This window comes from Echiichthys vipera (genome assembly GCF_963691815.1).
Source record: "Echiichthys vipera genome assembly, chromosome: 12".
Taxonomy (NCBI): domain Eukaryota; kingdom Metazoa; phylum Chordata; class Actinopteri; order Perciformes; family Trachinidae; genus Echiichthys; species Echiichthys vipera.
Window position 1 is genome coordinate 24,212,658 of NC_139837.1, and position 15,191 is coordinate 24,227,848.

The window sequence follows — 15,191 nt, forward strand, 5'->3', positions numbered from 1 at the left end:
AGCTCGTGCACAAAATGGCAATGAAAACCTTCCCTTTAACAGGCAGAAGAGAACCCAGCTCTATGAAAGATGGACAATTGTCTTGACATGTACACACATGAACACACATCGTCCAGGGAAAGGGCCCTCACCTTCTCTTGAGTTCATCCATCTTGTCAGTGGGAACCATCATGTTTCCATACTCATCCAAGTTCTGGAAGGACTGGAAGGTCTTCACATGCTGCGGCATCTCCTCCAGGCAAACCTACAGCAACATTGAGCAGCGAGCATATTCTCATGCATATTTATGTTTCAATATAATACAGAGTCATGATTTCTGCTCATCTAGGTCTATGTCTTAATGCCTCAAAGAGGAGGTGAGAGCATCCACATTATCTCAAAAACAACTTCCCTGAACATTGAATGAAGCCTTAATTTACTTCCTAAAGTCATATAAGTTTAAGGGATAGATGCACTAAATATTCACTTTGAGGAGTTCCTGCTTCTCCCTGGCTTCGTCAGCGGCCCGGCCGTGGTTCTGTGGGTCGCCCTCCTCCTCTGCCAAAACCTTCTCTGTTTTCAGCAGCCAGCGGGCCACCGTATCCAAGGGGGCCGGGATACTCATGTCCAACTCCACTTTGTATTCACGCAACTAAATGACAAAACAGAGAAAAGAGGGCATATTGGATTAAAGTATGCTTAGTGTCTTTGCATAAAGAAACAAGTACAGGGTTTGTACACCTTTCCAGGAACAAATTCAAGTGCTTTTCAATCACTTTCAATGTCCTTTTTTAAGCTTTTCCAGCACCTTACAGTTGTGGTAAATTACATATTTCTACGAATACAGTGAAAATGATTATTTCCTTCTTTTTTTTAAATTAAAATCAAGTTAAAAGAGATGGTATTATGTTATAAACAACTAAAATTGTTTTGTCATACCAGAAGGATAAAATATGAAATTATATTCATATTCTATAACTATTAGTTGTGAAAGTAATAAGGATACAATTTCAAGCATTTTTAAGTACTTTATCAAAGATTCAAGCACTTTTCAAACCTTTTAAAGACATGATTAGAATTCAAGCACCTTTCAAGGATTTCAAGCACCTGTACAAACCCTGCAAGTATAATGTGTTTCAAAGAATATGATATAATAGAGAGGTACATAGACACTATAGTAGCATACATACAGTACATGCTGAAATAGGGATTACGTCATGAGTATTTTCCTGGTTTCTAGCTCATACTATGTTTTTATATGTATCTGTAAAATAACTAGACTGTATACAAATATCGATATTGGTAATATTAAAAAAATAATAATAATTGGAAAAGCCAACTTAAAACTAACCAAATTAAACCACATTGAAAAGGTTGAAATGTACCAATAATAAACAAGCTCTGAATGTTTTTGAAGGTCTGGATGGAAAAAAAGATTTGATGAAACTGACCTTTTCAGTGAGGGTGTCCCACGCCTCTCTGAGAGCCCGCTGCTCCTCGCTCAGTTTCGAGGTTCGTCTCATCGCTGTCAACAATGGCATGATGGGACGCCGCTGCTCATTAAAGGACACCAGAAAGGTCTGAAATACCTGAGGGATGCAAAATGTCACTGTTGTGAGGTTAACTCAAAAGGCGATTAAAATTGCCAAATTTCAAAGATCCACTTTTCTTTGTAGGACATCACATATGATGCACAACATGGCAAACGGGACAATATGGCATTATGGAACAAAACGTGATGAGGCTGCTGCACACTGAAGAAGCAATAAGCTCTTAATACCTGAAAGAATATAAATGAACCACACCCAAAAAGACAAGAAGCAGTGATACTTAAAAATGCAGCAATGTTGGAAGAATGAGCTGGAAAACATACATGGTATCTTTCTGAGTAGCTCTCTCCCTCTGTCGAGTCCCATCCCTCCAGCAGCTCATCGTAGGCCTGAACCAGCCAGCATGTCACTTCCTGTGCCTTTCGATCAGGTGTCGCCTGGCAACATGGGGGAAAAAACAGTTGTTGACCAATTCAGCAATGTAATGCTAAACTCAGTTGTTGAGTTCATTGAGTGTTCGTCATGATCAGTTGTATTGAGTTTGATTTCGATATCTAAATAGCTTTATCTTTTATCTGCACACTGGGGTCAGAATGTCCAACTGCACAGGTCAAATGAAGAAACCTAAGAGTAGCCTTATTTATTATCTATTGCAGCCAAGACAAACTAGATTGCAACTGCTCCACATACAAATATGTTTGCAACAACTGTAGCTTTGTTAGTTTATTTATATCCCATAGTGGTGAAAGAAGTATAACCAATGGAAGCCAGAACAGGTAACACCCGAAGGTAAAAAGACAAAACAGGGAAAGAGCTGTTCTACTCTCTCTGGTGTGTTCTATTTATGTAAACAAGCTTCTATTTATTAGGCAACCAACCAAAGGAACGAAGCAGAAATCTTTCCCATAACGCACCAACACCAGTCATGAGATACTTTACACAAAACATAATGGCAGCTGGTGTGCCAAAATGCGTCTCAAACAAGCCTGTGCACAGCAGTTACTAAGCCCATCCTGAAGTTTGATTTGGCAACAAGGTTGTTTTTTAATCATAACATGGAAACATGTAGAACAAAAACCTATTCTGCTGTAAATGGGGATGTTTGAGGCCAGATTGTTAGATTTTAATTAATGCAATGTCTATAGTATGTATGTATAGTATGTATAATATGTATAAAGAATTCAGTGAGTAGGAACATTAAGACATTTAGATGAATTCTGAGATGTTTTTCTCAGATTTGAATGTGCAGAATGTTTCACAGACCCAACGAACACTGCACAATTATTCCCAAATTCTTCTAAAAATTAGCACTTCTTGGGGGTAAAATAACAACATAAAAAAACATGCAAACATGCTGATATCTTGTCAGAGACTGTTTTGTCCAAAATGACTGGTCAATCATGAGTTCTGCAGCAGGCCATAGAAGCAGGATCTCAGTGGAAGGAGGGAATAACGCAATGCAGAGTTAGTGCCGTCTCATCTCATGAGAGGCAGAGAAACACGCCCTCGTTGTGGTTTTGGATTCCCTCCCAGAGAACCGGGCAAACTAGTTTTATTTCTGCATGATCAGTCCTGCTTTTCACCACTATATGAGTTAAAGGTAATGTTGGCGCTAAGTGACTTTTTCAATTCAGTAGCTGCAGCGCCTTCCCAATAAACAACTTTCTTGGCATGTCTTTACAAGGCATAATCACCTGCAATGAAAGTTATTTGCGGGTGCTGCGAGGGTTTGGTGCGGCTGATTTACACCGTGTGTCACAGCAGTAATGATGTTGACAATTGCAAACCTGCAAACCAGAGGGTTCCCATACATACTGCATAAACAGAGAAAAACATCAGCTCCTTTTCAACCATAAAGAAGTGACAGGGGTGTGGCACAGACGAAGATAAGAAGATTCAGGCAGTCTTTTATGTGTCACGCTAGTATCCAAGGCTGGTTGTATTTTCTTTGTTTATTCATTCATTTCTACATATCTTTATGTATTTTTCACTGTTATTAAAGTAAATGGTATTTTCTGACCACCCAAAAAAGTTTCTGCAAACCACAGCTTCAAAGGAAAACAATAGTAATTTCATGTGGAAAGATCTAGTTTAAGCCGTCACTGAATCTACTGGAAGGTAAAGAGGTGGATGAAAGGTGAGAAATGAAACAGAGGTGGATCGTGACTGTCAGGTCTACCTGTCTCAGAGGTGAAGCAGAAATAGCAGGAGTGTAGTGAACAGGAAGGTTGACAGGTGAAGGACTTTTAGGAACAGTCAGGTAGGGTGTCTAGGAGGAAAAGGAGAGGAGAGGAGAGGAAAGGAGAAAAAGGGTAGGAGAGGAGAGGAGAGAAAAAGGAGAGGAGTTAACAGTAAACAAAAGGGTGCCAAGGAAATAGAGAAATCCCACAGAAAAAGTTATTGCAAATCACATGGCAAGTGACAGAAATAATTGCAGGGCAACCCTGGCAAAGAGAGACCATACTTCATTACATACGTAACTTCTTAACATTAGTCATGTTCATGATAACCACATATAGTACAACTTGGAACTCTCAAATACTACAGTTTACAAATGTTATAGGATTTTACCAAAGGTGCTCTGCAAGCTGTGATTCTTCCCATTACAACTTCCAAATAACATTCAAATAAAGACTGTTTTATTGGAGGCTAATGTCAATTTCTCACAAATACATCTGCATATATTCTGTCCTATTTGCACAAAAAAAATGACAGACAAAGTGCACCTCAGGTAACGCCAGTATTTACAAGACTGTTTGCAGCACATGAGTTGACAGAAGCAGGGCAGAAAGCAGTGTGGAGTCTGTGAACAATAAATGTATTGTTCTACTGTAAAATACTCTACCTCTGGTTTTATATATTTAGACCAAGTCTTTAATGGCTAGATTTAAAGGATTCCTGCTAAACATGTGTGATCATATGCATGTCACCGCATATATCCATCTTTACCCGCAGATATCGATTTTGCAGCAGCACAGACTCATCAGTCAGACTCTTGCTGAAGAAAAAGAAAACACTGAGCACTGATTTGGTGATTTGTAAAAACATCTCGATATCTAAGTTAAACATGTTTGTTTTTGTTTTTCTAGGTTGGATACTGTTGCTGATGAGATAAATACATTTAAATTACTTTTATATGTAACCAGGGCTTCTAAAAAACATTTCAAACAAATGTTGCCTGATGCAATCTTGATGTCTCGACTTCTTTTTACCCGCAAATTACCAAATTAATGTTTAATGGGCAGGACTCAGCTGTACCCTAACCTTTGACATTGGACTTCCTGAGTTGGTTGTCAAGACTAGAAGCAACACTGACTTCTAAGCTTTTTTGCAAACATTGTGGCAGTGTAAAACGATATTTGTCAAGAATAAAACATAGTGATACAGACCTGTATTTCTTCCTCTGACGCTGGCAGGTCTTTGGAGTACTGCAGGAACTGAGCCACGTAGGTCATGATGGACTTCTCATCAGGGTCTCGAACGTCCACATCTGCATCCACATCACAATCCTCCATGATCAGGCTCACACTACTGTCAAAAGCTTAATACTAACACATGAGCAAAGCTCCTGAAGTTGGTGCAGTTTTACAGTGGAGTCTTAAAAACGGAGGTGTAGCTTCTCCGTCTTTAAAAAAACATCCCTCTGCTAATCAACTAACAGGCAGAGTGAAACAAGTGAGGGTTTTATATATTAACTGAGGGAAACAAACAGCAAGTGAGTCAGCAGACTGTCAGATCACCATCCCACTTGCCCTCAGGCTCACTGGGCCTGGCTCAGTCACAACACTTAGCTATACACTCACACACAGACACAAACACACACACACACACACACACACACACAAAGATTCACATGGCACCACAACAACGTCTGCAACACAGGTGTGAGTGACTAGTTTGAAGAATCATATTTGGATAAGAGTGTTTGTATCAGACCAGAGGGAGTGGAGGGATGAGCTGTGTGAACAAAAGACTGAAACGAGAACTAAGTTCAACTGTGGTAAACTGATTGTACGAGACTGGCTGATAAAAAATAAATGATTCGATCAAGTGAAACACATGGCCTATACTTGTGAGTCTGTGTTATGAAACTCACATTTCTCCATCGACATCAACTTGAAAAATTGCAAACAAAAGAAACTTCCTGTTCTTGCAGCGCTGGAAACGGACTATGAGTTTCCAAAAATGACCAATCAATGATGATCAAATGGGGCTGTGTTACAAATGTTGGCAAGTTAAATAAAGATACTACTACTACTACTAAAAATACTGAATATAAATACGTATTCAACCTTGATATATTGTACTTCGTACAAACATCTTTAGAGGCATTTAGTTTTCTGTTTCAGTTCACCACATTTATAAAAATCATTTTCAACAAATTGGCCTCGGTTGGTTTCACAGGGATATGGGCCGACAGCAAGGCCAATACATCATCACAGTTTGACATAACTTTACTATTCATCAGCCTCCAAAGCAGTGATGCCACAATATGGGATTTGATATCATGATTATTGTCAGTGGAAATATCACGGTTTCATGATTATTAAAGAGAGAATTTCTTATTGGAAACCTGTCAGTCTACTTTCTATGTAAAATATTCAGTTTGATCACATCCTCATAGAATTGGGGTTACATCCAGGTAACTGCTACATCTCCCCACCAGATGTAGACAGGAAACAGGAAGACATTGTGAACTCCTCCAGCCCAGTTTAAACTGGTTTGGTCCTCCAGCCCAGTTTAAACTGGTTTGGTCCTGCTTAGTAACGTTACATTCACTAGTTCACTTTTTTCACAAAGACTTGAGCAGAAAGGGCTGGATGATTCTCTCCAACATGTTGAACATATTCACAGTGATGGACCCTTTGCACACATGCGTCAGGTGACTGGCACGACGACTCTCTTACACACAAAACATAGCGGCACACACAAACAACGTGACTCGTGAGATTTGTTTTCACAGAGCTACAATGCAGGAATCAGGACAGTCTTAGAGTTATGGAACTGTGATCTAGTGAGTCTAGTTTGATGTTAGTCCTGACATCCCTACTCCACACAAACAAATGAGATTCACTTTAGGTGATCGAAGGAGAAAACTGTTTTTTTTTCATATTTTAAAAAGCTTTCCAAATTAAAAATTAAAAAAGTAGTTTGATTTCCTCACCATCAGGGTCCAGCAGTCTGGGGATGTTTAGCTCTTTCTCGGCGATGTGGAAGGCCTCCTCCAGGTTCTGCTTGTTGCTTCTGGTTCTGGCCTTAGACAGATCCACCAGGTCAGGCCGCAGAGCATACTGGATCGCCAGGAAGACCACTCCACTCCTCCAGCTAGCTTTGAAGTCTTTCACATTTATTGAACAGCCAGCTCTGAGGGAGATGGATCATTTCATTACTACAGGTCATTCATGATGGTCTGTTTTGATTTTACTGCTGATTTTAAATCCTACACGTACAGAAGGCACCGAATGATCAAATACAGGCACGCTGAAACTTTAAATATTAAGATTAGAAATATTAACACAGCCAAATAAAAATGGAAAATTTCACATAATAATAATAATAATAATATATATATATAAAGCTGTGATGGGCTTCTTAACAGGAAAACAGAGAGCAAAACGGCACCGGGATTTGACAATATTTCAAACAAAATGCTATTAAAGCCCATGTGCTATATATAGGAAAGTATTTTAACAGATTTTGGCCGGCAGCATCTGAAAGCCTACAACTCAAACGGCAAAGGCCTGATCAGGTTTTGGTCTTTAGCCCAGACCTGGAAATGACAAGAGAGGTCCCTGTGTGAGAATCTATCACTCCTTACATCCCACACTTGGCCCACAACAGAAGAGCTGCATCAACTAGAGAATTTTCAAGGCTTCAACCAGTCGCTGTATCAATATAACTCTTAATAAAGCTGAGTTCTTTAATACCATCCAGTTGAGTGGGTGCTTACTTGTGGCACTGTTCCCGGACCCACAGCAGAAGGGCCTTCTTAGCAGAAACCCTAAAACGTTGGTGTAGTGGTGAGCCTCTGGGAGGAAGAGGACTGCTGCTGGCCGAGCGGCTCGACAGGGTGGAGCGGGAGTCCAGACTGGCCAAGGACTCCATGGAGGACTGACGGGAATTGAACGAGAGGCCGCTGGCCAACTCCTCGATCTAAGAAAAACCACCAACACACAGTAACAGTAAGTTACAGAAACTGAGTAAAAGTTAATAAGGTGTAAAACAACAGAAAAATAACTAGACAAACAACAAGCAAAATATGGGAAGGGAAAAGATTTATAATGCAGAGAATAAGAAACTTAAAATCCACATAAATTACACCACAGTCTTGTGGGAAGTCTCTGGCTTATCCTAAACATATCATTTTATTTAAGATTCAACAAATGGGCTTAATTTTAGCATTGAAATGGGTTTCACTCAAATTATTTGGTTGAATGATGAAAACACAAATCAAGAAAACACTTCAAATCTAATAATGGCATCCACAAAATGATTGAGAAATTAGGCTTTTTAGTTCATGAGTTAAGAAAAACGAAAAACCACGAAACACAACAGACAACAAGAAGAGAGAAATTCGAAGAAATAAAATTTATAAAAAGTAAACATCTTAAACTCACATGATACTGTAGAATGATTGTCCATATCAGGCCCAGTATGATGGAGGGTTTACCATCAATAATGTCAGGAATGTTAATGTTGACTAGTTTGATCTGTGGAGAAAACAGGCCAATTTTCAAACACAAAGCCCCATATGTCAGTCAGATGGTGAAGTAGTTATCACATTTTGTAGTTTTGTCCTGTGAATATTACAATTAAGTGTGTGTGTGTGTGTGTGTGTGTGTGTGTGTGTGTGTGTGTGTGTGTGTGTGTGTGTGTGTGTGTGTGTGTGTGTGTGTGTGTGTTAAAAATGTCTTGTTTTGTCATTTGGTTGACAGTCAGAGTGCCCCTTTACAGTGTCATTTACCGATTTCTTCTTTAGAAAGGAAAGGGCTTTTTCAATGTTGCTCCTGTGCTGAAACATCCCCCTGCCTCTCTCTCGACTCTGTGAAACACAACCAGAAGGGTCAGTGAGCTGGTTCATTAAAGCTGTCGGCCGTTGGTTGGAGAGCATGTTTGGTTCTGAACTGAGAGAAGAACTCACAAGGCGCTGGCCACTCATCACCTCCAGCAGGTCCAACAGTTTGGAGCCGTCGCGGAAATCATTGAACAAATCCACAACCACACATGGCGGCCTCCGCTGTCACAAAACACACACACGTATATGTTTATATTTGCAGGTATAAAATACTCAAAGAGCCAATGTCTTGTTTTGTGGATCTGTGGTACAGTGGATCTGAGACCTCGAGAAAAAGAAACTATGACAGGAAACTGGAAGTGAATTATTAAGAACTTTCCTAATGAAATTTAAGGATGTCAAATATGTTTAATAACTCAAGGGTTTAAATTAAGGAGAAGTATAAGCATTCCAGCTAAAGTAAGTGACCATCTAACACTTTTGTTGTAATAAAAATATGTAATTGAGGCTGGTTTTATGCGTGCTTGCCCAAAACATAAATTAAAGAGTAATATAGAGCCAGTTTTCTTACCAATATTTTTTGCAACTTTGTAGGATACATAAGAGCTGTGTTTTCCACTTAAACTGATCTTCAAGGATTACAACTAAGAACTTAACATAATAAACTCGGTTACCATTTTATTTTGGAAGAAAAAACATTTCCTATCACACTCATTAGAATCTTCTTCTTTCTTAAGGGACCGCCACAGCAGATCATGTTTCAGTCTAGTTGGTGACCCAGGCCTCAAAATGGAAATCGGATTTTTGATCTGCAGATTTGATTCAGCAGAGGATTTAGAGCAGCTCTTCCAGAGGAGACAGGAGTACACTCACTCACCCAGTACACTCTTAAGAATAAGTACAAAAATTGATGAGGAAAAGAAAGGAATCTTTCTTGCAACACAATCTGACCTGTGAGGAATGCAACTGGAATTTTCCATAATTATGCGGCTAGAGCCAAAAAATAACTTGTGACGTCCAATTAAACACGTGGTGATCTAGCTCAAAACAAGGCTGTGTGTTAGTTTCTGAGAAGTAGATATTTTGGAAATAAGACATTTTCTGCAGATAATGATGATTATTGTGGTTATCAAATTTGCATCTGACAGTTCATTCATCAACGTTTTGATCTTTGCCATGCATTGATAAATAATTTTCAAGCACACCATGTAGAAAAGGTGACTGCAACATCATTATAAAATCCCTTTGCACCAATCCTGAACCAATCAGGACAGAACTTACTAACACACGGCCATAGTGTGTCACAAACCCAAGCTGCCAACTGTGGTGCTGCCTGTAGATGAAGACAAATGATATTGGATCTGGGCATTTCCTGTGACACTACTGGCATTCTTTTCAGGCAATTCATGAAGTATTTATGCTGAGAATGACAGAGACCTACTTTATTAGGTAAATATACTTACTAACTTAATTTGTAACTTTGCCCCGTTGTATTGCTTGATGTTTCTCACTGACAGAAGACAGGAAGACGTATTTGAGCCTGACAGTTACCTGATATTAACTGCTCAGAGGTACATTTGTGTCAGCATGATTAACAAGTGCCAGAGATAAGTTTGAGGTATTTGAGGTACAGTGTTGCCGTCGTGACATACAGTTATTGTCCATCAGAAAGCACTAGGGGGTTTACAGTAAATACTTATCTTGATCCCATTCTTTAATAACCACATTTAATAATGTATGAACTGAAAGATTAGATAGAACTGTATTTTCCCCAAGACGAGATGAAAAAAGACAAGACAGGATAGGTAGGACAAGGTAAGACATGACACAATAAGATAAGACAAGACACGATAAGGCAAGACAAGGTAAGATATGACACGATTAGACAAGACACGATAAGGAAAGACAAGGTAAGATATGACAAGATAAGATAAGACAAGACAAAACACAATAAGGCAAGACAAGGTAAGATATGACATGATAAGACAAGACACAATATGAAAGACAAGGTAAGATATGATAAGATAAGATAAGACAAGACAAAACACAATAAGGCAAGACAAGGTAAGATATGACACGATAAGATAAGACTAGACACGATAAGGCAAGACAAGGTAAGATATGACACGATAAGACAAGACACGATAAGGCAAGACAAGATAAGATATGACAAGACAAGACACACCAAGATAAGACACGACAAGACAAGACACGACAAGACACGACAAGATAAGGCAAGACAAGACACGACAAGACAAGACACGACAAGACAAGACAAGACAAGACAAGACAAGACAAGATAATACACGATAAGACAAGACATGATTAGACAAGACAAGATAAGATATGAAACGATATGATAAAACAAGACAAGAAAATACACGATAAGACAAGACACGATTAGACAAGACAAGATAAGACTAGATACGATGAGACAAGACAAGACAAGACCCGATTAGACAAGACAAGATATGAAACGATATGATAAAACAAGACAAGAAAATACACGATAAGACAAGACACGATTAGACAAGACAAGATAAGACTAGATACGATGAGACAAGACAAGACAAGACCCGATTAGACAAGACAAGATATGAAACAATATGATAAAACAAGACAAGATAAGACACGATAAGACAAGACACGATTAGACAAGACAAGACAAGATAAGATATGACACGATAAGACACAATAACACAAGACAAGACATGATTAGATAAGACAAGACATGATTAGACAAGACAAGGCACGATTAGACAAGTCAAGACAAGACACGATTAGACAGGATAAGACAGGTTTGACACGATAAGACATGACAAGACAAGATAAGACAAGACACGATAAGACAAGACAAGACACGATTAGACAAGACAAGATAAGATATGACAAGACAAGACACACCAAGATAAGACACGACAAGACAAGACACGACAAGACACGACAAGATAAGGCAAGACAAGACACGACAAGACAAGACACGACAAGACAAGACAAGACAAGACAAGACAAGACAAGACAAGACAAGATAATACACGATAAGACAAGACATGATTAGACAAGACAAGATAAGACTAGATATGATGAGACAAGACAAGACAAGACCCGATTAGACAAGACAAGATATGAAACGATATGATAAAACAAGACAAGAAAATACACGATAAGACAAGACACGATTAGACAAGACAAGATAAGACTAGATACGATGAGACAAGACAAGACAAGACACGATTAGACAAGACAAGATATGAAACAATATGATAAAACAAGACAAGATAAGACACGATAAGACAAGACACGATTAGACAAGACAAGACAAGATAAGATATGACACGATAAGACACAATAACACAAGACAAGACATGATTAGATAAGACAAGACATGATTAGACAAGACAAGGCACGATTAGACAAGTCAAGACAAGACACGATTAGACAGGATAAGACAGGTTTGACACGATAAGACAAGACAAGACACGATTAGACAAGACAAGATAAGATATGACAAGACAAGACACACCAAGATAAGACACGACAAGACAAGACACGACAAGACACGACAAGATAAGGCAAGACAAGACACGACAAGACAAGACACGACAAGACAAGACAAGACAAGACAAGATAATACACGATAAGACAAGACAAGACAAGACAAGACAAGATAAGACTAGATATGATGAGACAAGACAAGACAAGACCCGATTAGACAAGACAAGATATGAAACGATATGATAAAACAAGACAAGAAAATACACGATAAGACAAGACACGATTAGACAAGACAAGATAAGACTAGATACGATGAGACAAGACAAGACAAGACACGATTAGACAAGACAAGATATGAAACAATATGATAAAACAAGACAAGATAAGACACGATAAGACAAGACACGATTAGACAAGACAAGACAAGATAAGATATGACACGATAAGACACAATAACACAAGACAAGACATGATTAGATAAGACAAGACATGATTAGACAAGACAAGGCACGATTAGACAAGTCAAGACAAGACACAATTAGACAGGATAAGACAGGTTTGACACGATAAGACATGACAAGACAAGATAAGACAAGACAAGACACGATTAGACAAGACAAGATAAAATATGAAACGATATCATAAAACAAGACAAGACAAGATAAAATATGAAACGATATCATAAAACAAGACCAGATAAAATATGCAACAATATCATAAAACAAGACAAGACAAGATAAAATATGAAACGATATCATGAAACAAGACATGATTAGACAAGACAAGACAAGACACGATTAGACAAGACAAGATAAGATATGACACGATAAGACACAATAACACAAGAAAAGACACGATTAGACAAGAAAAGACACGTTTAGACAAGACAAGACATAATTAGACAAGACAAGACAAGAAAAGACACGATTAGACAAGACAAGACATGATTAGACAAGACAAGACAAGACAAGATACGATTAGACAGGACATAACAGGATTAGACAAGATAAGACAAGACAAGACTGTCATACATAGTTTGTGTTATGAACTAATAACGTTGGAATGCAAAGCAGTTGATGTATTGTTGCCTGGGTGATGGAAGATGCTTTTCTTATGCCGGTTTGTTTAGATATTTGCGCTGTCATTAAAGTAAATATTAACGGATCAAGCCGACCCTCGACCATTTTACATTGTGTCAGAATGAGTTCAACGAACAACCAAGAGATACATTAAGAAGACAGAGAAAAAAAGTATAATCCTCCGAAGATAAGAAAAGATAAGATATGAGACGATAAGACAGGACAAGATAAGATCTGAGACGATAAGACAAGGCATTGAAATAAAACAAGTAAACGGCAGAAAACAGTCCCAGAGTAGCCTATAAATGCCAAAAACAATTCTCATCTCAGTCTCATTTAGTCAGGAGAGAATAATTTATAATCAGATTTCCTAAACCACTAAAAAGCCTTTGCTTACTGAAACTGCCTGTTAAATGTCAACCACTGAAGGAGTTTCCAAAATGGAAAGAAAACTATTCACATGTGACACAAGGTACTGTTGCATTGTCAGATCTAATGTGAACAACCAAACAAAGGATTAACAATTATCTCCACCATTCAGTTCATTGGCAGAGTCACCACTGAGGTCAACACTGAGCCAGAGCTGGGTGGATGTCTGGCGAGTGGATATGAGGGTGTGTGCTTGGTGGGTGTCGGTGGTTGGAAGGGGGGGTGGCCATCTGTCGCTGTCCGTCTGTGTGCTGTGAACCTTGTTCCTCTGTGCTCTATTTATGTACATGGTCCCCCACCTCCCCACTCACAGCTGACCTCCAACATGAGGCAGAAAGAGAGCCGACAGTCTGCTGTTGACTCATGTTAGGTGGTAAGGCCTTTACACACAGCGGGAGTAGTCAGTTTCCTTGTGTAATTTCGTTCCATTTTTGGGGGGTTTATGAAAACTATATATTTTTGGAAACCTTAGAGTATGAAGAATCAGGAAAATTTGGATTGACAATTGTCATTGTCCAAGATCATCTTGGATTTTCAAAATGGCCGTCTTTTTAATATTAATTTCTCAACCTCACATCTCCAGGATTATCTAGAATTCGATTTCCAGTAGTCAAATTGTCAAGTTGGAATGCCGAAAAATTATGTCAATTAGATTTAGATGTCATTGACCCATATTTGTTTTATTTGTATATCTTTTAATGCCAAATAGCTGCCTTACTGTTTTTTACCCACCACTCCCCTCACTGGAGGACATCTTTATATTTTTGTGTGTTTTCCTTTGATTCTTTTCCTATTGTAGACCCCCCCCACCCCCACCACCACACACACATAAACACATCCTTTGAACTGTACCTTTTAGCGCAAGGAAGGACGCTATCCTACCGCTCTTGCTGGGAGTGGAGGGTAACAGGATTTTCAACACGCTCGATGGGACTCTGGACACCTACAATGCTATCATTAGGGCTTTGAATGCACATTTTGTGAACCCTCTTTCGGTCGCTGGAGTTCAGACAAAGATGTCATGAGGGATGAACTCATTTGAGATCAGCTCATTGAAAAAACAACTAATCCCAGAGTACAGGAGGAGTTGTTACTTACAAGTGGAGGCGGCAATTCAATGTGCTGCTAAAATAGCAGAAAGCAAGTCTCATACTGCCGTTATGGAACAGCCAGTGCAACAGCCAGTGCAACAGCTTGCAACAGTTCAGACAACCGGGCCAGCCCTGCCGCTATACAGGTCGCGCACCCCAAGCAAACACGCCAACAGAGACAATGTGGGAATTGTTGCTCCACCCATCATGCCACTAGGGCTCATGACTGCCCTGCTAGGGAACAAACATGCAGACGCTGTCAGAAACCTAACCACTTTGCTAAATGGTGCCGGTGTGCTCCAGCTGACTACTTTGATCAGTCACGTGACCCGGTGGTGCCATTGAACACCATAGATCCCCACCCAGTGATCTTTTCCAGGTACCCTATATACCTGGATGGCTGCTGTGTCCCTCTCAACACTGGGGCCATAGTGTCAGTGCTTAATGTTGACAACTGTAACCTTCTCTTCCCAAACAGACAGCTGCAGCCCCCATTCACTGCTCTCTGTGGCGACGGCCGCAGCAAAATCGACGTTGTCGGCCTACTTTACCT

General features: G+C 39.3%; 1 protein-coding gene across 1 annotated transcript in view; it reads right to left on the minus strand.

Moving 5' to 3' along the window:
- syne2b (spectrin repeat containing, nuclear envelope 2b) overlaps nucleotides 1-15,191 on the minus strand; it is a 164,918-nt gene that overhangs the window by 125,579 nt on the left and 24,148 nt on the right. The window contains exons 4-14 of the mRNA XM_083924627.1: nucleotides 8,671-8,766; nucleotides 8,494-8,571; nucleotides 8,147-8,239; nucleotides 7,480-7,682; nucleotides 6,694-6,893; nucleotides 4,919-5,019; nucleotides 3,709-3,798; nucleotides 1,853-1,966; nucleotides 1,431-1,568; nucleotides 467-631; nucleotides 132-244 (exon numbers count right to left, since the gene is read on the minus strand). Of these exons, the coding sequence (XP_083780753.1) occupies nucleotides 132-244; nucleotides 467-631; nucleotides 1,431-1,568; nucleotides 1,853-1,966; nucleotides 3,709-3,798; nucleotides 4,919-5,019; nucleotides 6,694-6,893; nucleotides 7,480-7,682; nucleotides 8,147-8,239; nucleotides 8,494-8,571; nucleotides 8,671-8,766 (1,391 nt within the window). The remainder of the gene's footprint in view (nucleotides 1-131; nucleotides 245-466; nucleotides 632-1,430; nucleotides 1,569-1,852; nucleotides 1,967-3,708; nucleotides 3,799-4,918; nucleotides 5,020-6,693; nucleotides 6,894-7,479; nucleotides 7,683-8,146; nucleotides 8,240-8,493; nucleotides 8,572-8,670; nucleotides 8,767-15,191) is intronic.